Below are 21,614 nucleotides of genomic sequence, written 5' to 3' on the forward strand. Positions count from 1 at the left end.
TGGTCCTGTATTCACAAAAATTGGCTATGTGGTGTACAGTAGTTCAATCTAATAGCTAAATGTTTGCATTTCAAAAACTACTTCTTTTATAACCAAACCCGTTTAAAAGCAAAATTAGATCATATGACTTCAAATAAAATGTTTGTAATCATGCTCACAGTATACAATGTGCCAGAATAGCATTAGAAAAAAACCCAAAGCACAAGCATTTTTTTAAGCTAAACAGTCACCTGTTTAAGTTTCAGTTTTGCCTCAGTTGTGGATGCAACTTGAGATGAGTGTAATTAAGCCTGGAGCATACAAACCTGTTCAGTGCAGGAGTAAGGAAACAATATGTAAATATGTATTTAAAAGATTATTTGGGCCTCTAGGTTCTTTTCATTACTTTTTAAGTCTAGTCGAAACATGGCACAAACAATTGGACGGTCTATTCTTTAATGAACTTACTCCTGCCAGCTTTGGGTTATTTGATCTTCCGCCATCCACTGGTAGAGGTGGTGGCATTATTGTATTGTACAACCAGCAATACAAATTAAGACCTGTAGTTGTTCCTCTGTTTTCTTCATTTGAATGTCTCGTCAGTTTCCGAGTGTCACTCAACTGCTATAGCTACAGTCTACCGGCCTCCTAAAGAAAACGACGACTTTTTATCCGAGTTTGCGGATCTGCTGTCATATCTGTGCCTCAAATTTGAGAGAACTCTCTTTTTGGGGATTTTAATATCCAATTGACCCTTCGGACTTTTCTGTTTTCATAGACTCTTCACTAAGTAGTTTCTCTCCATCTGATTCTCTAGAGACAAGGGTGTCCATGTTAAATTCTGCTCTCTAATCTGGCCTGGACGTAATTGCTCCTCTAAAGTCACGCTCTGTTTCATATGTATGTCCTGCTCCTTGGTATAATTAAGATCTGCGTATGATGAAGACATCTTGCAGTAAAATGGAGCGTAGGTGGCGTCTCTCAGGTCTGAATATACATCATCAAATTTGGAAAGACTGCCTACAAGAATATAAGGCTGGTATTGTTTCTGCCGATCTGATAATTTTTCTAATGATTAACGACAATCAAGGAAATTCAAGATAACATTTCAACTCTCTTAACAAATTGCTAAATCATAAAACTGTGTCTCATGTTACTGCTTCTGATCATCTCTGTAATAAGTTCCTGCATTTCTTTGGCACAAAGGTCGATAATGTTAGTAGAGGTTTATGTGCTCCTTCTTCATTGTCTTCTTCTGTTGTCTTTAGTCCTTGTTATTCTGGTTCTATGTTTTCAACATTTTTGACACTTGACATGCATTGTTTATTTGTAGAGGTTTCTAAAATGAAAGCAGCCACCTCCTTACTAGATCCCATACCCACTGGTTTGTTTCAGTCATGTCTTACTTCTCTGGGTCCCATTGTTTTGAGCATTATAAATTACTCTCTGTGTACTGGGGTTGTCCCGACAGCTTTTAAAACGGCTGCGATCACCCCGGTACCTAAAAAGACAAATATAGACTATGAGAACCTTGCTAATTTCTGTCCCATATCTAATCTCTCTTTTCTTGCTAAGCTTTTGGAGCGAGTTGTTGCTACTCAGTTAATTTCTCATTTAACTGAGAACAGAGCCTTTGCAATCGGGCTTTCGTAAATTCCATAATACAGAAACTGCCCTGGTCAGGGTTACCAATGACTTATTAACTGCCTCAGATTCAGGCTATCTTTCAGTTTTGATCCTTCTTGATCTCAGTGCCGCATTTGACACTGTTGATCATTCAGTTTTAATTACGCGTCTGGAAAAGGTTTTTGGTGTCACTGATACTGTTTTAGATTTGTTTAAGTCCTACTTCAGTGATCGGAAGCAGTTTGTTGCCATGGGTGGATTTAGATCATTGTTCAATCTAGGGTGCCTCAGGGATCAATCTTGGGCCCTCTGCTTTTTAATATTTATGTTTTCCCTCTTGGCCAGCTTTTGAGATCACTTAGTCAAAAAATTTTTTATGCAGATGATACTCAGATCTATATTCATTTTAAACCTAATGAAAGTGAGCCTGTTGTTTTTCTTTCTGAATGTATTTCTAAGATGAAAGAATGGATGACAGAAAATTTTCTTTGTCTTAACGGTGAAAAGACTGAGATTATGCTTGTTGGCTCACCCCACCCACTACGCAAAGCCGGGTCAGTCAAGCTAACTCTTGATGGTTCAAATGTTGAATTTCAAACAAAATTGGGGAATCTAGGGGTAATTTTACCAATTTAACATTTGAGCCACATATACAAAATATGGTTAAAACTGCATTCTTCCATCTCAGAAATATTGCCAGATTGCGTCCAATGCTGTCATTTTCTGTTGCTGAGAGACTGATCAACTCTTTCGTGTTTTCCCGTATTGATTACTGCAATGCCTTGTTGGCTGGGTTGTCTAAAGCTAGCTTAAACAAATTACAGATAGTGCAAAATTCAGCGGCTAGAATACTCACTAGAACTAAGTTAAAACATCACATTACTCCCGTTTTGGAGTCCTTACATTGGCTCCCCTTTAGATTTAGGGTTGATTTCAAGATTCTGGGTCTTACCTACAGGGCCTTACATGGGTTGGCTCTTCACTATCTGACTGAGCTTTTAATTCCTTATGTTACAACTCGCAACCTTCGTTCTTCTGAAACTGGTCTTTTAACTGTTCCTTTAACTTCGTTTAAAATCGATGGGAGATATGGCTTTCTCTTCACTAGCTCCAAAACCGTGGAATTCTTTACCAATTGAAATAAGACAAGCAACATCTCTTGGTACTTTTAAATCTCAACTCAAAACTAATTTTTTTAGGGTAGGTTTTAATTTGACTAATTTGTAATTTTACATAGTGCTTATTTTATAGTCTATTTTGTTGTTTTAATTTTAATCTTTATATTATGTGTGTATTTTTCTTGTTTTTATTTTGCTTTTGTAAAGCGCTTTGAGATGTTCTTTTAAAGGCGCTATAGAAAATAAAGGTTATTATTATTATTATTAGTTTAAATCTTCTCAATTGTGCAGGGTAATGGAAGTCATGCAGCCTGTACTACTAGCTTCATGTTACTGTTAGCCAGTCATCACTGCTGAAATGAGAGCCTTCTTTTTACTTGCCTAATGACATTAGTTCATTATAATATAATCTGATTATAATACCATAAAAATCGCATTAGATCAGAGGTCTGAAATTTTTACCCATCTGCATTTTTGTGAGTCTTTGAAGGGCCATATAGTAGCGCAATTCATTTTGTTAACATATTATTAAAATAAAAATATGATTAAACCCAATACTATTTATAATACTAATCTGTAGTCTCCCAATATGTTTGCATTTGGGCTCCATCTACATTTCTTTTTTTTTTTTTAAACATACTTATAGATATCTATACGTTGTGATTCATTTTGGGAATCAATCAACCCTTAACCTTTGGCATAATGCCATTTTATTTATATAATTAAACATTTCCAGACATGCTGTTACTAGAAAGCACCGCACCTTACTTAATTATTTTCCCATTACAATAAGCCCTATCATTTTTTTTTTATTTATTACATGATGTAATAACACTTGAAGATTTGAATTGCTCTCACTTCCTTCTTATGTTGTTCATTTACTTGTCGTTTTTTCGTGCAGGACTTTTCTCAAAGAGCTGGAAAATTGTGTGGAGAAGCCAGAGTTAGTGGGAACATGCTTCCTGAAAAGGGTGAGTAATACCATAAGGCTTTGATGAAAGCAGCTGTGCCACAGGCTATGCACTTACTCTAGGCTCTAGGATATTGTTCAGATTGAAAATGAAAGGCTGTCTGGCTTTGCTGTCCCACAGAAAGAAGAGTTGCAGATCTATGAGAAATACTGCCAAAATAAACCTCGGTCTGAGGCTCTCTGGAGGCAGTGTGGGGACAGCCTGTTCTTTCAGGTAATGCCTGAATTCTTCTATTTTGCCTTCACAATTCTCTTCTTATTGCTTTTGTATATCACAGATGATTATACATATCCTTAACAATTTTTTGTTTTCCACTGTAATGATTCCTTTTAATACAGGAATGTCAAAAACGGTTGGACCACAAACTCTCATTAGATGCCTACCTGCTAAAACCTGTTCAGAGAATCACCAAGTACCAGTTAATGCTGAAGGTAACACGCAGTGTTTTGGATGACATCATTATTTGGACTTTGGATCTCTGACGTTACTGTTTACATTTTTGTTTTATAGGAGATGCTGAAATGCAGCAAGAACTCAGAGGGCACGGCGGAACTAGAGGAAGCTCTGGCTACTATGTTGGATATCATAAAATCTGTCAACGATTCAATGCATCAGATTGCCATCACTGGATTTGAGGTATTTATATGCAAAAATTCAATGTTTATAAAAACACTTTTAACATGATGTGCATAATGTAGCCTTCTATATTCAGTGTGCACTCTCACCAAGTGGACTCTTTGGTCTGTGTCCTTATTTCTGCAAAGGCATCTGGCTGTCCCGTGCTAAAAGACGTACATACTGTAATGGTGATGTTATCTCTCCTGTCTAGGGTAATTTGAATGACCTGGGTAAACTGCTCATGCAAGGCTCTTTTAACGTGTGGACAGACCATAAAAAAGGTCACAATAAAGTGAAGGACTTGGCACGCTTTAAGCCTATGCAGCGGCATCTCTTCTTGTACAATAAGATGATTCTCTTCTGCAAGAAGCGTGAGGAGAACTCAGATGGCCATGAGAAATCCCCATCCTACAGTTTCAAACATTCTCTGAAGGTAGGCACTTTGTGCTTGCCCTCATTTAAATCTTCCTTTGCGACAAACAGGTTGGCTTGTGAAAATAGATTCAAAATGTCTTCTACATTTGTTCCTTCAGTTTCTGCTCTGAGACACTTTTATACTTAAAACACAGTACATATAACCTATAGTACCTATAATTATAATTCCACATATAAGAGTGGAATTTTGCTGGATAATATCTAACACTAGGTATACTTTAGAAGCCACACCGAACAACATGCATTATATTCTGAACAGCCAGTTAGTTCTAATGTATCCTTTGTTTTTATCCTTCAGTCCATTGGCACATAGTCTTAACGTAGCTAAGGATAGTTATAGCAGCTTTTCCTGCTTGCTAGCTAGAGAAAAGAGGAAAGATTCATTCATTCATTCAATCATTCATTCATATTCTACCGCTTATCCGAACTTCTCGGGTCACGGGGAGCCTGTGCCTATCTCAGGCGTCATCGGGCATCGAGGCAGGATACACCCAGGACGGAGTGCCAACCCATCGCAGGGCACACACATACTCTCATTCACTCACACAATCACACACTACAGACAATTTTCCATAGAAAGCGGAAAGATGTATAATAAAAACATTTTATAAAATATTTTGCAATATAGAAATGTAGTAATACACTTTAGACATCATGCCATTTCTGTAGATGAAAGTAATGGTAAAATTGATTAGCTACTTTACAATATCAAAGAGTGTTGCCTGCTAGCTACCTGATTAATAAGGCAGGTTATACCACAGTGCTGTTAAAGCTTTTTTTTAATGCTCGATTCTGATTTGTTGATTAATGTACAGCTTTGACAGTAGTTGTGGCTACATTGTTCATGTAAATGAGTTCATGAGTTGCTGAGGGAACAAATGACTGCTATGACAGCTATGTTCTGATGTGAGTGATAACAGGAGCTAATCTGTTTTACAAACATTTCACCGCATTAAAAAATTCCACCAACGTACGACAAGTACAAGCGCAACAGAAAAAAAAAGAAAGGCAGGCCACATCTCCCCAGTCCTTTTCTTAATTTCTTCCTTGAAGCAGTTTGCCTCAACGACTGTTTTATTTAGCTTCGTGTAGCTAGTGATAAAGGAAACTTTGTGTGTCTTTGTTTCTTTCCTGATGAGGAGAACCTGTCATACTGAAACTATTTTTTCTAGGAAATGAAACCTATGATAATTATGCTAAATTTTTCAGTCTGTCTTTTTGAATTACGTAATTTTCAACTTAAGGTTAGGAGAAGAGAAAAGCAATGCCTCTTTTAAAACCAAGGACCAATGTGTTAAGTTTTTAGCCCTTGAAAGTAATGAAGCATCCCATAGGCTTCATCTAACAATTTATGGTTTCTGTCACTGAGCTCATATTCTCAAAAGGTTGTCCTACACTAATGCTTTAGTTTTTTTCCTATAAATAAAACCTTTGATACTTCACTTCCATAATGTTGCCAATTAATAATGATTTACTTTTGTCTGGGTTAAAATAATGTCATTAAAGTCTCAGGAAACCAGCAGATTTCTTTCGGTTTTTAGCAAAAAGACTATTCACCTGCAGGTTATTCGAAATGGATGCATTGATTTAAAAATAGAGAAGTGAAATATACTCATAGAAGGATATGTTTGATGTGTTCTGTGGCAGATGAGTGCCGTAGGAATCACAGAGAATGTGAAAGGAGACGCAAAGAAATTTGAAATCTGGTACAATGGAAGAGAGGAAGTCTACATTATTCAGGTGAGGGGCAGAATAAGACATGAAAAAGCGTTTTTGTTATTTGAATCTTCAGTCATGTTCGACCATGTTTATTTCTGGCTTTTCTAGACATTGTGTGTGTGTATGTCTTTTGTCTGTACTGCAAGATTTGACTTTCAAATAAATTCAAAAAGTAGACTGAGACCAGGCATGCACAAACAGCACACCCACACAGCACCTGCATGTCTCCAAGCTTCTTGCAACTCTTGTTTTATTTTTCTGCTGGACCACTGGGGGGCACTGTTGACTCTCAGGCTGCTGCAGTGAATCACAGAATCGATTTGCATTCTCTCACAGGCCTCCTCCATGGACGTGAAGAACACGTGGGTGTCCGAGATCAGGAAAGTACTGACGGGCCAACTGGAGGCGTGCAAAGGTGTGTTTTTCACATGAGGTGTCAGGGGTCACTCGCCCTCACATTGTAACACGATTCAGTCAAAGCCTGATACATATTACAGCACACAGGCTGGAGGAGGTGATTACAGAGGTGGATGCTCTAGGATGTGGTGAAGGGTTTGATTATTCCTGCTTTTTATTAATATCTCTTTTAGGATGAAACATTAGGATTTACCTTTGACCTGGGTTCAGAACTGTTTTTGCGTTACAGAGCATGTAATTGTATTCAAACTTGCTGAGGCTTATATATTTACACTGCAGGCTAAAGGTTTTTAATTGAAGCCCAGGTGTGTATATGGGGTGGTTGGATTGAGGAACATATAACTAGGAATTCCAGCTGGTTTGGTAGTTGTATCCTCTATGGAAATAGGCTATTGATTGTAAAGTCATTCAGGCCACTCAGTAACTCATGCTAAACATGATTATTTTTGTATTCATATGCAGTATTTACTTTCTTATAATGATATATGTCTTACAACGTCAGGACAAAACAGACTAATGGAAACATGTCCAGCAGCCCTCATGCAAAGAGGAAAATAAATAATCTGTCCAGGCAAAAGTGATTGCAATGTGGTTTTGTTTTATTAATCAAATCGCCACTGCGGAGCCATGCTTCTGCATGCAAGATTACTCTGAAAAAAGATCTTTGTTATTAGTACAGAAGGGCTGTCGCTTTGCCGAACAACTCCGGCCTAAAATGTCTTTTGAACAAGAACATTGGGGAAAATGAAGTGTTATCATTCGAAAACAAATTGTAGTCTGTCTGACTTGTTCACCCACTTTGATTCAAATAGGTATGTTCAACATAGTATACAGATTAGCAATATTTAATATACAAGCAATAGATTAGCAATATTTAATAGTCATCCAAAACTTTTTTTATATATCATGCTTTTTTAATCAAATAGTTTAATTTCCTTTAATTTGACAACTTCTTTCCAAAGATCCATATACTAAGCATTTGGACAATTCTTGACATTAGAACATAACTGTCTCATATATTTTCTGATACAATAACACCTATCACATGCTTGCTACAAACTTTTTCAGTTTGCTTTTCAGTTGCCCTGCTACACTCACCAAAATTATGTTTTATAAAGCTTTTCAGGTGAGCTGGATTTTCTTCCAGATATACTGTAATTCACAAAAAAGAGGGTTGTCACACAGAGTCCAAAAATAGGCAATAGATCATGTTATCAGTAAATAGTGTGAAGTAACTGAAATGAGAATATAAAAACCAAGATATCTACACACAGACAGAAAGCTTGGTGAGTTCAGGTAAGGCACACTAAGTGTAATATCACAAATTCTGTCTGAATGAATGTCTCTTGTCAGCAGCGAGTGTGTGGGTGTGTAATAGGCAACAGGTGTGTGTGTGATTAGAACTCCGGAGACTGTGAACGTGCGGGTGGTGTATAGAGCTGGGGATTGTACAGTAGTTTGTTGCTATCTTGAATGTGACAGCCTGAGAGAGTCGACACGACATGTTGTAGGACCACATCGGCCGAGTATTTTCATTTTAGTACTGTATAAAGTAGTATACAAATTTATATTATAATAACAGATTCATAATGTGTTGCATACTATGTTGTATATTGTAAACTCTTTAAAGGTTTCAAGGAGGTTTCAAGGTTTCAAGGTGTCGGGTGTGCTACATAAGTAATACTAGTACTATAATAATAACATAAAAATTGTCAGTGTAAGTGTGTTACATCACTCCAAACTAACAGAATATTGGCGAAACGCTAATTTGGTACAATTGAATATGGTCTAATATGTTGTATATACAGTACATGCCTGAAACTGCTTTCTGTTGTGTCTTTCATTATTGTACTTTATTCTTCGGTGCTGTGAGAATGTCCAAACCTTGAACAAATCAATTTATTTTTTACTCTTACAGAAGCAAGTCAGCTACATCAAAGAATCACTGAAAACATTTACCATGCTCCTATGAGGTATTTTGTGTGTATATATATTTTTGTACACTGCCAAGCTTTTTGTGTAAAGCCTGCTGAATAGTCATTTAGTCAGTAGAATTGTGTGGCTCCAACGTCTTATTTGCTCATGCTGTGCTTTTCTCTGGCAGGAACGTCCGAAAAATGGCCCTGAGGCAGTCAGACTCCTCCAGCCCAGAGACAGGCTACAAGCGCAGTGACAGTGGTCCCAACATGAGGCAGAAACGAGGTGAGACTCACTTTGAGAGTCAATTGCAAAAGGAGCCTTGCAGCATGCCTCAGAATATAATAATCAGTGACTCAGTTTGAGATTTTGATAACAAAGAAATCTTTAATTAGTAAGCAGTACAAAGCAAAATGTGAAATGCAGTTTGTATAGGCACGGTAAAGCAATTATTCTACAGCTACTCCCTGCTTACCTACTGTTAAGTATTTAGGCCACCGTCTATAATTGTGAAATTATTTGTAATTCCAAAGGGCTGCAGTCCAAGCTCTCATTCATGGATAATTGAATGCTATTTGGCTCAATGCTCAGCGCTTGCCTACTGAAAATGTCCTTAAATAATTTATAAGGATAATTATTACTGATTTTCCCTCAGTGTTGTTGAATTCTCAGATCTGTTTGGTCAGAAGGTGTTGAATTTCTGTAACAGCATGACTATGTCAGCAGGCAAATCACAGCTTTAGAAGTAATGTACTCGAAATAATATGTCATTGTTTCGAATAGCTAATTCACAAGATCTTGTATGGTGGAAGCTTCATGGAATTTAACACTATTAATAAACAGAGTTTTATTCAAGCATAGGTAAGAAAATGTGTTTCCACTTTTAGAAAGTCTTCTGGATTGGAGGCTTTACTATTTATAGGTAACGTAACATGACAATCTGACCACAAAATTAAATGTAATGATCAACTTATCTATAATTGAATTGTTTGAGAGGAATAAATCACTTCAAGACATGCTGTTAAAGACAAAAATAATCAATCATGGAGTGTTGTGATGCCAATTCGTTTGAACTGATTGGATCCCAGTTTCTGAGATTTTTCAAGTCAAACAGTTAATTTTAAATTGGTCTTAATAGTAAGTAGTAAGAATTAATAATTAAAATATTATTACTGAACTGAATAGCTTGCACTGCACTTAAACATGGATTGCAGTTAATTGGTATAATGCCATATGACCCCAGATAACCATAACCCGTTGATAGTTTGGTTAGATTTCCCTATAATAGTGTGAAACGAACAGCTCATGCACATAATGTAGAGTACAAGGCTAGAGAAGATCAACAGGGCTATATCATTCCAAATATTCCAGCTCAAAGGGATTTTATAACCTAATTGAGTCCAGAATTTGAACATTATCATCTCTAGACACGTTCCCCATCTCAGCACAGATGCAAGGCCAAAGCCGTATTTTCCTGGCTTCATGTGAAGTTCACAATTCTGTCCCATTTTTTATAGCTCAGTTTTGTAGATGGACACAATTCATGTCAGCCAACTTCAACATCAATAGTGAAGGTCTCCTAAATACTAGCTAAACACAATGGATTGAAATATGTGATCAGTAAATCACTTGTCAGTGTCTTGACTTGCTAGTGTAATACCCAGAACATATTACAGTGAATAAGATCAGTAATTAAACATGCAGTCCCATCACAGAGACCAGAAATGAGTTGATAGGGATTCTAGGTAGAGACTAGAGACTCACACGTGAGAGAACACCCACACATGGCATTAGAGGTTTTGTTATTCATGCCAGCCTTTGGAGTCTATAAGTGAAGTATAATCATACATAATTAGAAAAAAGGCACAGCGCTAAGCCTCTGGTGTGCTCTGAGTTTTAAAATGGAATGTGTAGCTGATTTTGTTTGAATATCACAAAAGCACACCTAAACTCAACTCTCTATATAACATATTCATTCCAGCCCAGACTTGTTTTACAACTACGGTGCTTTCTTGGGTTTGTAATTTTCTCAGTAAAATGTGTGGAAATTCACATTGCTTTGGTAAACTCGACCAGAACAGAAGGCTAATACATGTACTGTATTTGCTCAATCAGCCTTACAATTAAAGATCATCAAGTACTGTATTAGTTTCTTGATTTTCTTGCTAATTTAATGTTGACTAATTTACACTCTGCCAGCCAGGTTCCTCCCATCATAAGACAAATATTAACCAGAGAAGATGAATGCAGTGGAACACACACACACTATCCACCCTCTTCCACCAACATGAGCTCAAAGACGCCTATGATTGATATTATTGTTGGGATTCAACCTCACAGTCTCCAGAAGACAAGGCAAACTCTTGCACCATTCAAAAGAAAGACTGTAAAATGCATAAAACAGTGTGGCCTGGAGCTCTACATACAGGATCAGTTAAATGTATCACAATTGAGAGTGCATTTCATTAGAATACAATACAACTCAAGATGGCTAAACTAACTATACCAGTACATTGATCTTTTATTTGCTGCTGTTGTGAGCTGCAAGAGTAAACCCTACGTGAGTAAGTGATTCTGACAGGTATGTCACCCCTCTGAGGACAAAAGGCCTCTTCATCGGCTCACTGGCTCATAGCTGTGTTAATATAGCAGGAGAAAATGAGCTGTGGGAGCGGAGCGGTACGATTCGCTTCGTCCTTTATGTTGATTGGCACCTGCACCTCGTGCCTCACACCAGCCCGTGTGCACCAGCGCGAATGCCACTGGAACCTTCAAAACAGAAAAAACCTAATGACTGGCATGCTTATTTACAGACTGTTTGTAGCTATAGATTTCTTTGCAGATTTAGAGCTTCACCAAAAAAAGCTGTTTTCTCTTTTGGTCTTAGCTACTGTTTGTGAAAATGATTTATTGATAATAATTTGCAATATTAACAGCTGTCTTCTTGAAGAAATATCACTCCACTAATGAGACTCAAAGATTTATTCTTTAGCAAGTGATAAGCCACATACTGTGGCACAATCTGGCTGTTTGATTTGAAAATTGCTGTGGAAAGAATGATGACTAAAGCTGTGAGCTGTAGGCAGAGTTTATTTTGTCCTTGTGTTTGATAGGGGCCTGGCTTTTCTAAAACTTTTAAAAGTTTCACTTTGTGATTGTAGGGCAGTCAGATCCTGTGTTCTTCAAGAATGCTTTAGTTTCAAAACAGAAAAACTGCTTTGACATCACTTTAAGATTGGCATCCCAGACTGGAGTGAAAGCTGATGTGTTAACGCCTTTAGAGAACCTGCGAGTCGGCAATTATGCTATTTTATTACAATTGTCGCACTGCTTCTGCAGAAAAGGTGTTGCAAGACCTCTTCAAGGACACACACAAAATTAGTTTGCAAAACTAACTGTCCTTTACACTTTCAATAAGACAGCTGACATGGAACTTTAGAAGTGATGTAAGACGTTGCCGTTGATGGGCAAGTTGTGTTGCGCTAGTGCATATTTGGTAGTGTTTTGGTACTTTAGTGGTTTTCCAGGGAGAAAACATTATACATTATGTACATTGCATAGTTAGTCCAACCCTAGAAGATTATGAACTGCAATGCCTCAAACAGCTTAGCAAGGAAGTGGCATGAAACCATTTATTTTTTTACCACAACCACAAGAAATAATTAAGCTTCCTTCAAGCCTAGCAACAGGTCTTAATCTGTTCCTCCTGCCGTCTGCCCTCTTCCACATACTTGAGCTCACAGATGCCGCTGATTGGTTAATCTGGGGAAAGACTTCCAATTACTGATAGCTGTTGCATCGTTGTTGCTTTTCTTAAAAGCGCTTTTGTCTTGAATTGTCTTTGGGATTCCACACAGTAATGAATGACAAATGGATTTTGCATTTGTGCAACATCATATTTATACTCCAGGGAAACAGGATGTTGGTTAAAGGCAGCAAAAGGTTTCCTGAGGACTGAGAGCAAGTGACATGATTTAGAATGAAGTCAAATATAAATGATAAAATTAAAATGATAAAAGGAAGAATATTTGAGACCAAAAAATTTAAATAAAGATTGAAATTTTTCTTATACATTTATTTTTAATTTTTTAAGTTTATATATATATTTTTTATTTAAATTATAGTGTGTTATAATGTGAAATTTTATATAATCAGTTTTATTATTTTTATGAGTTACCCCTGTAAGCCAGGCTGGAATATTTATAAAGTATGTTTGCGATATTGCTTAGCCTGAAAATAACAATAATAGTAGTTCAGGTAAAAATGAAGAGACTGTGAAGGGTCACAAGGATGTACAGTATTATATCATAGATCTTGACATATACAGACATTTGTCAGATGCCTTTATCTAGAGCAACTTACATGTATTTCATTCATCTGACGGTTGAGGGCCTTGCTTAAGGATGATTTTTTTATGTGCCTATTGCTATGGAGCAAAACCTTGTCTATTTCAGACATATGGGACTTGAATTGACCTGTTTGATGGTGACATTTAAGACGATTTCTTACTGTGCATGCTCATGCCCTCTCCCTGCTTCTTTATCTCTGCCAGTTCTTCACTAACCCCTCACTTGCTCTTGTGCTTTTCTGCTTCTCTGCTTGCCTCCTTTAGCTGGTGCTATGTCCAACCTTAGCTCAGACCCATCCTCAGCTCTGGCTAGAAAGCGCTTCACCTTACATGGCCTCTCCAATCGCAGGTCCCTTCCAGCAGGTAATGCTCCAAAGTCTTTGCCATTTTCCTGTCTTGCATCTCACATGTCCTTCAGAGCACAGCCCAGCCTCAAACTGTCTCCCTTTGTCCACGTCATGATAAATCATCCTCATCGCCATCCCTGTCATTCATCTCATCATGCGGGCTGGGTCATTTTTTTCTCTACAAAATAAAAAAAGAATGTCAACTAAATAGACCGCATGAACCCAGGGTGCTCTTTGTCAGAGCGGGAGAATTATTATCGCACTTTTAGATTCTCAAAGGAATTCAAATGTTAGCAAAATAGGCCAAGCAGTGCATTGAGACAAAAGAAAACATGAAAGGTGAAATTTCCTGCGCTCAAGCAAATGTCATAGTGTACTGTTTCTATGTGCCTCTGTTGTGCTGTTGACATTTAAAAAAAATTACCATTTAAGGTAGATGTATTTGATGTAAGGCTTCGCTTCAATCTTTATTGCACAAGCTGGCTTGGACATGCTCTCCTACACTGTATAGGATGATTTCATTAGATACAAAGCAGTCTTTGGATATGAAGATTTCGCTAAAATAAGCTTAGTAAGATGTTTCTTGTAGCCATCTACCAGTTTCTAACATTGACTGGAGGAAAGTTTCCACCACCCTTCAATGCAGAATTCTTTCAGCTGTGTGACGTTTGAAGGGTTTCTTGCATGCCCAGTTTGTTTCAAATCACTACACAGGATCTCAATAGGATTTAGATCTGGGATTTGACTTGGCCATTCCAAAATTCTCTATTTTTTACTTTTCAGTGAGTCCTTTGTGGATTTACTTATATGTTTTAAGTCATTGTCATGTTGCAAGGTCCAGTTCCATTTCAGCTTAATTATTTTGACAGATGGTCTCACATGTTCCTCAAGCACCTTCTGATACAATGTAGAATTCATAGTGGATTCTATGATGATGAGCTGCAGCAAAGCATCCCCAAACCATAACACTTCCACCTCCATGATTCACAGTAGGTATGAGGTTCTTTTGCTGAAATGCTGTGTTTGGTTTATGCCAAATATGCCTTCTGTTCTGCCGAACTGGCCATGTTGAAAGTCGTTTTAAATGTTCTCTACTTGATTTTCAGACAGTGGAATGGCTGATTACAAATTCTTTTAAGATCTTTTAATATCTCTTACCAGACTCATAAGCATCAACATCTTCTTTTGGAATCCTCAAAGAGCTCTTTGGATCTAATCATGGTGATACCTCTCAAATCAACAATTAAGAGCAAACCAAACTAAATATCTGAAGTTTAAATGCTTCAGAAAGCTCTTTAAACAATGTGCTAATAATGTGCACCTGATGTGATAAACCTGTAGGTAATTTTATTCATTATTAAATACAAAAAAATGTGGGGGTGTCCATACTTTTTCCTCACAAGAAATCAGATTTTTTTTTTTATTACATTTTACAGATCATTTAAAAAATACTTTTCATTGGCTTTATTTGTTTAGTTATATAACTTGAATTTTTCAATATTGTTAAACTGAAGATAAAATTGGCATAATGTATGTTTAACTATAAAAACAAACACAGGCTATATATATATATATATATATATATATATATATATATATATATATATATATATATATATATATATTTTTTTTTTTTTTTAAGCACTGTGGAGCATACACAAGCAGCCCAAACTCGGTGGAAATTCTATTATGTGTCTGCTGCTAAAAAGAGTTAAAAACCCTTCAAATGTCTAAGACCAGCTTTAGGCTGTAAACTAAATAAGATATAAACATTCAACAAGACGATCCATTAAGAGCGATCTAAAAAGACACGTGCAGGTGTTTTTTACTTGTTAACAAACAAACTGCATGTGACATCACTGAGACGTCATTTGGGCTCGTTGTGTTGATGTTGCGTAGAGATGTGTGTGCTACTTGGCATAATGAGTAAATGATATTTAAAAAGAATCTCATCAGTAATAAACTGTAACTCTTAACTGTAATATATATATATATATTTTTTTTTTTCTTTCTTTCATACTGCATACAGCACCAACGGATGTATTTTGCTTGAGTGCAGGTTATGTGTGACTTCCACAAGGTACTCTAGTATGATTGTGTAGCTCATGTCTGTGATTAAGGCCATCAGTATACGAATTAGTCATGGTGACATTTCAGGCTGACGTGTCAATATTACACGTATCGGCTTCCTGAGACGGTTCCTGGTTGAGAACTTGCCTCTGTCAATACATTTCATCATGTTAGCATATCTGCCATTGATTTTTCACGCAGGGCCTGTGAAGCGGTGGACCGCCAGAGTGTCCACGGTCTGTCATTATCATCTCACCATTCCTTCTCCCTGCTTCATCCATCACACATTTGTCAGTTTCCGAGTCAAGTCTTTAGCCGCCGGAGTGTTTCGTTAAATAAAACTGCGGGGAATGAATAAAGTTGATTCTTTGTGTTGCTAGTGACAAAAACAACACCCGGCCTTACAGCTGAGTTCTGTAGAAGACAGGAATCAATACTTAGAACACAGAGCATGTTTTTTATCATTTTCTGATCTTTTTCTCGGCTGATTACTAACCCTCACCTGCTTTTTGCTCCAGAGCCGACACCTAAGGAGGCCGAAGTCCCTCGCCGCTTCTCTTTAGCTTCCTCCCTCAGTGTTTCCTCTACCACACGCACAAAAGGTATCTGGAGGCCCATGTTCCCATATGTACCTAGATTCCATTTCCTCTTCCTTTTAACACTCAAGCCTTTTTATCTGTGAGACAGCCGAATGCGATGGTCAGACTAATGACTCATAAAGGAAACAACACAGACATCTGTTCACACTTTAACAAAAAAACATGAAATGAAGTTTCACTTAAATTCCAGCACACGCACGTCAGCATGACGCAAACAGTTTACGTCTCAGGGACATCAGAACAAAGTCTTTTTGATCATCCACTCTTGCGTACAATCTCTGCACTCAACATGTGATAAGTAGCTTCCTCTCTCGTAAAACAACATTCCTACTATAAATTACCATCATAATAGATTTTTTAAGCTGTTAACACACCACTGTGTACAAACAACAACTTAATAAACATTCTGACTTGTTTAATGCTGACTTTACACTATACTAATACTACAGCCATATTGACAAGTTGTATTTAACCCTTTTTCAGGGACACCTTTGAAATGGAAATTGCCTCATGAAACATTTTCAATTAGTTAGGCTACAAGTTTGATATAAAATTAGTAATTTTCTATGAATACATTGCCTATGAATACTTTTAATATCTACTTTTTAATGTGCCGTTAAGCACCACTGTGGAGTGTGACATGACAAAAAAATTTAATGCATAAGCAAACACAAGCAGGCCAAACCCAGTGGAAATTCTATTATGTGTCTGCTGCTAAAAAAAGTTAAAAACCCTTCAAATGTCTAAGACCAGCTTTAGGCTGTAAAGAGCGATCTAAAAAGACACGTGCAGGTGTTTTTTACTAGTTAACAAACAAACTGCATGTGACATCACTGAGACGTCATTTGGGCTCGTTGTGTTGATGTTGCGTAGAGATGTGTGTGCTACTTGGCATAATGAGTAAATGATATTTAAAAAGAATCTCATCAGTAATAAACTGTAACTCTTAATGAGCTGACATTTAGAACGAAGCATATTCTGTCTTGAACTTTGCTTCAACCGCTGTTCCCTTGTATTATGAGAAAACTCTCTGCCTGCAGAGGAGCCAAAGCTGGTTCGATGCTCATTATCTAGATGCTCTTTTCTTTGTCAGAACAGACTGGCAGCAGATTTGCTTTAATAAACTCCCATTGCTTCACTCAGGTCCTCTTTCTGCGACCGTTAAAAGCAAGCGACACCAAATTAAGAGCGACCCCACACCTTTTGGTTATGAAGGTATTATGCAGACAAGCAAGAATGAGTGCATGTGGAATGCTGTGCGTGTAAGACGTGCTTGACATGACGGAATGAGCTCGGTTATTGTGTGAACGTCGGATGTGTTTTCCTGTGATATGAATGTGCATGATATCAGGGGCTGAGACCTCGCTCTTGTAAATTGAATTCCAGTTTGTTTGTTTTTTCACTGTTGTGTTGTGTCATTTGATGTGCTCCCTGCGTATGGTTTTATTTCTTTTTTGCATCTATTTGCACCTCATTATTTGTGCCCAGTTTAGACAGTGCTAATTCCCATTCTTTATTCTTGTATAACCCAATAGCTACCAATTTGAGTGCTAATACTTATTTGCTATAATTCTTGTGATGTGCACTGTTTAGTCATTAGCTAATTTGCTGTCTTTCTTAGCTAGTGATTTTTACAATATAATGGGCAGGCATTGTGGCTACCGAACTTCAAACTTGGATAGTATTTTTCATAATATAAAATGAAATACTTTTCATAATATAATGTAATATAATATAATATAATATAATATAATTAGCTCATTTTCTATAACACTTTGTGCTTTACAAAATATAATCAATAGCTATTTTTCTATAAAACTTTTTGTTACATTTTCTACAATAGAATTGTTTACTATTTACCTTGGCTGATTTACACAGCATAATGACTAGCTGTCTCACTAGCAGCTTAGCTAGTGACTTGCACAGTATAATAATCATTAGCTAAGTTACTATACTGTAAATATAGCTTGTGCTTAGCACAGTGTAGTCATTGCTACCTTGCTAATAAGGTTAGACTAGTACTTTAGACAGTATTTTAGCAGACTTGGTAACAAATCTAGCTAGTGCTTAATGCTATAAAATCATTAGTCATTTCTGCTTGTTTTATTTACACAGGATAATAGGACTTGGGCTAGAGACCTGGCCTAGAAAACCTGCTTAAACTTTTTTATTGACAAATTTAATTTATTATTAGCTAACTTGCTAATGCTCTTGATGATGTTTTTAATGGCATTAGCTAGCTTGTTAGCTGTACATTTTTACTTTGATTTGTTTAGTGTTTGTTTAAATGTAGGTAGCTTTCTGGCTTAACTTTTGTTGCCAAAAAAACAAATGGCAAACCCAAGGATGCAAATTTACCAAGCATGCAAATAGCTGCAGTTTATTGTTTTGTTTAGTTTTTGGAAATGTGGTTTGCTGTGGTTTACTTGTGATGTTTGCATGCTTGTGTGGCACTGTGCTGTCCCAAAGTACCAAATATAGATATTAATCAGAAGGGTACTTTTCTCTTAGATACTTTACGAGAAACTCTTCCTGCTGGCAGCAAAAATAAAGGTACAAGAAGTACCAAGCCCACTGTGCCTAGGTCCACCTCTCAACCAGGTAATCGTCAGACAGACAGTGTGAGACACTAATGTGTCTGATCCCCAAGGCTCCTTTATTTGTATAACCTTTCAAACCCTCCTTTTTCTCAGAATGTAGTGTGTTCTTTTTTTTAATGATTCATCTGATCCTTTTATCCCTTAAGGTTGGACTCAGCGCCGTTTACCCTCAATGGACACCGAAGACTTCGAGACAATTCCATCCAGTGCTGAAGAGCTCTCCAATTCTTCAGATGGAGACGATGACAACAGTAACAAAAACGTACGCAACCTTTGCAGATTATAGGTTATTTAATGCATTGAGTTAACACTAACCATAACAATCAAACAAACACGCACCCGCTGTATTAAAAGTATTATCTGCCTCTCTTTCCACCCTCACTCGTTCCCCTGAAATCTTCTCAATCTCTTTATAGAAAAAATAAACTTTTAATGATGCGTTGCAATCTCAGAAGCTGCTTATCAAGATTGGTGAGACTTGACATTTAACAAAATAAAACGTGATAAAGCTTAGCCTGCTGTGGGCTCTCCTCCAGTATTAAATACCCCTGGTGCCTTTTTAATCTGTCTGGAGGGTGAGAGCAATAGATATGATTAAGAAGACAGGCTCGGTTAGACAACATACCAGACAACATACCAGAGAGTCAGAACACCGTCTGATACGTCCCACTGAGTAAAGGTTTCCTTTTTAACTCACAGTCTCACCACTAGACTGCACTGTTTAACAGCTAAACAAGCTAAAATTAGGTTTAGAATTTAGGCTCGTGAAGCCATAGCTTTAGGTTGCAGCTTTCATGGGCCAGGTAAAGCCCAAGAGGACGTCTGACTGACATGCAATGCAAAAAATAAGTACGAATTGTTCAGTCATGTTTAGGGACATGAAAACGTAAAGTCAAAGAAAAAACAAAAAAATCCATATTTTCGCAACCATGTATCGTACATTCAATAAAAGTTGTGCAAATTAATGAGTCTATAACGTGAACTTCACATAATTTGGAAAATCTAGCATTTAGATGATCCTTAGAAATGCTTCTTAAGTCAGTTGTAAACACGGAGGTTTCCTTCTTTCATGCGTCGACAGCTTTGTTCTCATGCAGACAGTTTTTTATAAATCAAAAGTGACATAAGAAATTAAATCTGGTGAGGTGAGCATTAATAGGAAAATAACTCAGATTAATTTTTTTTTATAAGTGCTCATCCCATACTGTTTTATTCCTTTATACCATGTATATTGTGGAACCTCCATAAAACAAGTAACTTCCTGTTCTCTCTCTTACTATATAGCTGTAATTTCATAGACGAACCCATTTTTCTTGTCTTTTAAAGATGATACAACACAAAAACTCACCTTGTGAGAAACTGTATAGAAGCCTATCCTGAAATTTTTTACATGGTGCAAAGCTCCATCCATCTAAATTTGGATAGATAGATTTGGAGAGATCTTGGAGCTGGATTTGGAGAGATTTTTGTCTATGCTGGCAAAAGTTGAGGTTTTACAAATATTGCTCGTCCACGCTGAAACATCTGAAAATGCTAACGACGCTATACGTGTTTAGTACATAATATCTTGTCCGTCCTCTTGTTTGTTTGGAATTGAGAATCACATGACTAAAAATATGTTATTTTTGAATATCTATTTTAATTTTTATTTTATTCAGTCCACACAACTAGGTGAAAACTTCGGAGAGAGCTTTTGGAAAAAACACAAAAACGCTGTCTGCATATGGACAGAAGGCCAAACTGTGAAAAAACAGTTTCTTAAATTTATCTGGACTAATGTGGCTTTACTGAGCAGGTATTTAGCTAGGGCAGGTCTGTCAGCGCCACCGCTTTTTCCAGAAAAACAACATAAATACGAAACGAGTAACTTAGATTTGGACTTGGAGCTTTGACAAGCTTTGTCAACATTTTTGTTGCTATTTCAATTTCAGGTTTTACCTTCTGAAACCTAGTGAAACACCTTCCTGGGGGGTTTGTATATAGCCTGGGAGCATACACATACAGTAAAACTTTCATTGATCAAAAATATACAGCAGTGTAAAAAGATAAACATGCCATTGGCACAGAACATGGAGAATACAGCTTGTGCTAAATAAATTCTAAAAACTTTAAATAATTTATACTATATGCAGCATTTATTTTCTTTTTGTGTTGTTCACTTGTATCCAGATCTCCGGTCTCTGTAGCCTGTTTCAGCAGTACGTGAGATTTGTCCTTTGGCTCAGTTTGCAGCTTGTGATTCAGTGTAACAGATTATCTTTAAAACAAACAAAAAAAAACAACAAACTATTATTATAAAGCATGTTTGGTTCTCTTGCTTTAGCTGGGTCAGGGTTGAATCCTGTCGATTGAACCGATCTGGACTTGACCTCTCTGAGGCAGGATACACCTGAGTGTGAGTGAGTGGGATTCAAACGGATTAAACCCTGCAAAGTTTAAAATGCTAGTCCTATTTGTTTTGCTCTTAAAGCAACAAATTAACGGATAAAAAAATATTCTTTTTCTTTTACAAATTATTTAAATATAATTATTTAAAAATCTTACTCGTATATACTGAGATTTTTGAACTTTTATTTTTCCCGTAGATCAACAAAATAACAATCATAAAAAATGTATACAAAAAAATATCATTTTAATTATATTTAAAAAAATTTAAAACTATTATACATACAAATGTATTTACATGTATTTATATTTGTATGTAAATGAATTCAAATACATTTAAAATAATAACTGAAATATACTTATTTTAAAATGTCGTTTACTTTGTTAAACATCCTAATAATCAAAATTAAATGGAAAAAAAAATCATTTTTTATCAACCGTTTGTAACCAATTTTACCCTATTTT

The 21,614-nt window shown here is 36.7% G+C and overlaps 1 protein-coding gene across 13 annotated transcripts in view; it reads left to right on the top strand.

Moving 5' to 3' along the window:
• Window positions 1–21,614, top strand: part of mcf2l2 (MCF.2 cell line derived transforming sequence-like 2) — a 70,877-nt gene that overhangs the window by 43,779 nt on the left and 5,484 nt on the right. For 11 of the 13 annotated variants that reach the window (XM_027169806.2, XM_027169809.2, XM_027169812.2 and 8 more), the window contains exons 18-31: window positions 3,625–3,694; window positions 3,815–3,907; window positions 4,033–4,125; window positions 4,205–4,330; window positions 4,524–4,745; window positions 6,395–6,487; window positions 6,803–6,881; window positions 8,802–8,856; window positions 8,988–9,085; window positions 13,413–13,511; window positions 16,084–16,167; window positions 17,308–17,379; window positions 18,676–18,765; window positions 18,911–19,026. In XM_027169806.2, the coding sequence (XP_027025607.2) occupies window positions 3,625–3,694; window positions 3,815–3,907; window positions 4,033–4,125; window positions 4,205–4,330; window positions 4,524–4,745; window positions 6,395–6,487; window positions 6,803–6,881; window positions 8,802–8,856; window positions 8,988–9,085; window positions 13,413–13,511; window positions 16,084–16,167; window positions 17,308–17,379; window positions 18,676–18,765; window positions 18,911–19,026 (1,390 nt within the window). The remainder of the gene's footprint in view (window positions 1–3,624; window positions 3,695–3,814; window positions 3,908–4,032; window positions 4,126–4,204; window positions 4,331–4,523; window positions 4,746–6,394; window positions 6,488–6,802; window positions 6,882–8,801; window positions 8,857–8,987; window positions 9,086–13,412; window positions 13,512–16,083; window positions 16,168–17,307; window positions 17,380–18,675; window positions 18,766–18,910; window positions 19,027–21,614) is intronic. The other 2 variants (XM_047809884.1, XM_047809885.1) reach the window with 2 other exon arrangements.

The sequence above is a fragment of the Tachysurus fulvidraco genome, chromosome 2 (assembly GCF_022655615.1).
Source record: "Tachysurus fulvidraco isolate hzauxx_2018 chromosome 2, HZAU_PFXX_2.0, whole genome shotgun sequence".
Classification (NCBI taxonomy): Eukaryota; Metazoa; Chordata; class Actinopteri; order Siluriformes; family Bagridae; genus Tachysurus; species Tachysurus fulvidraco.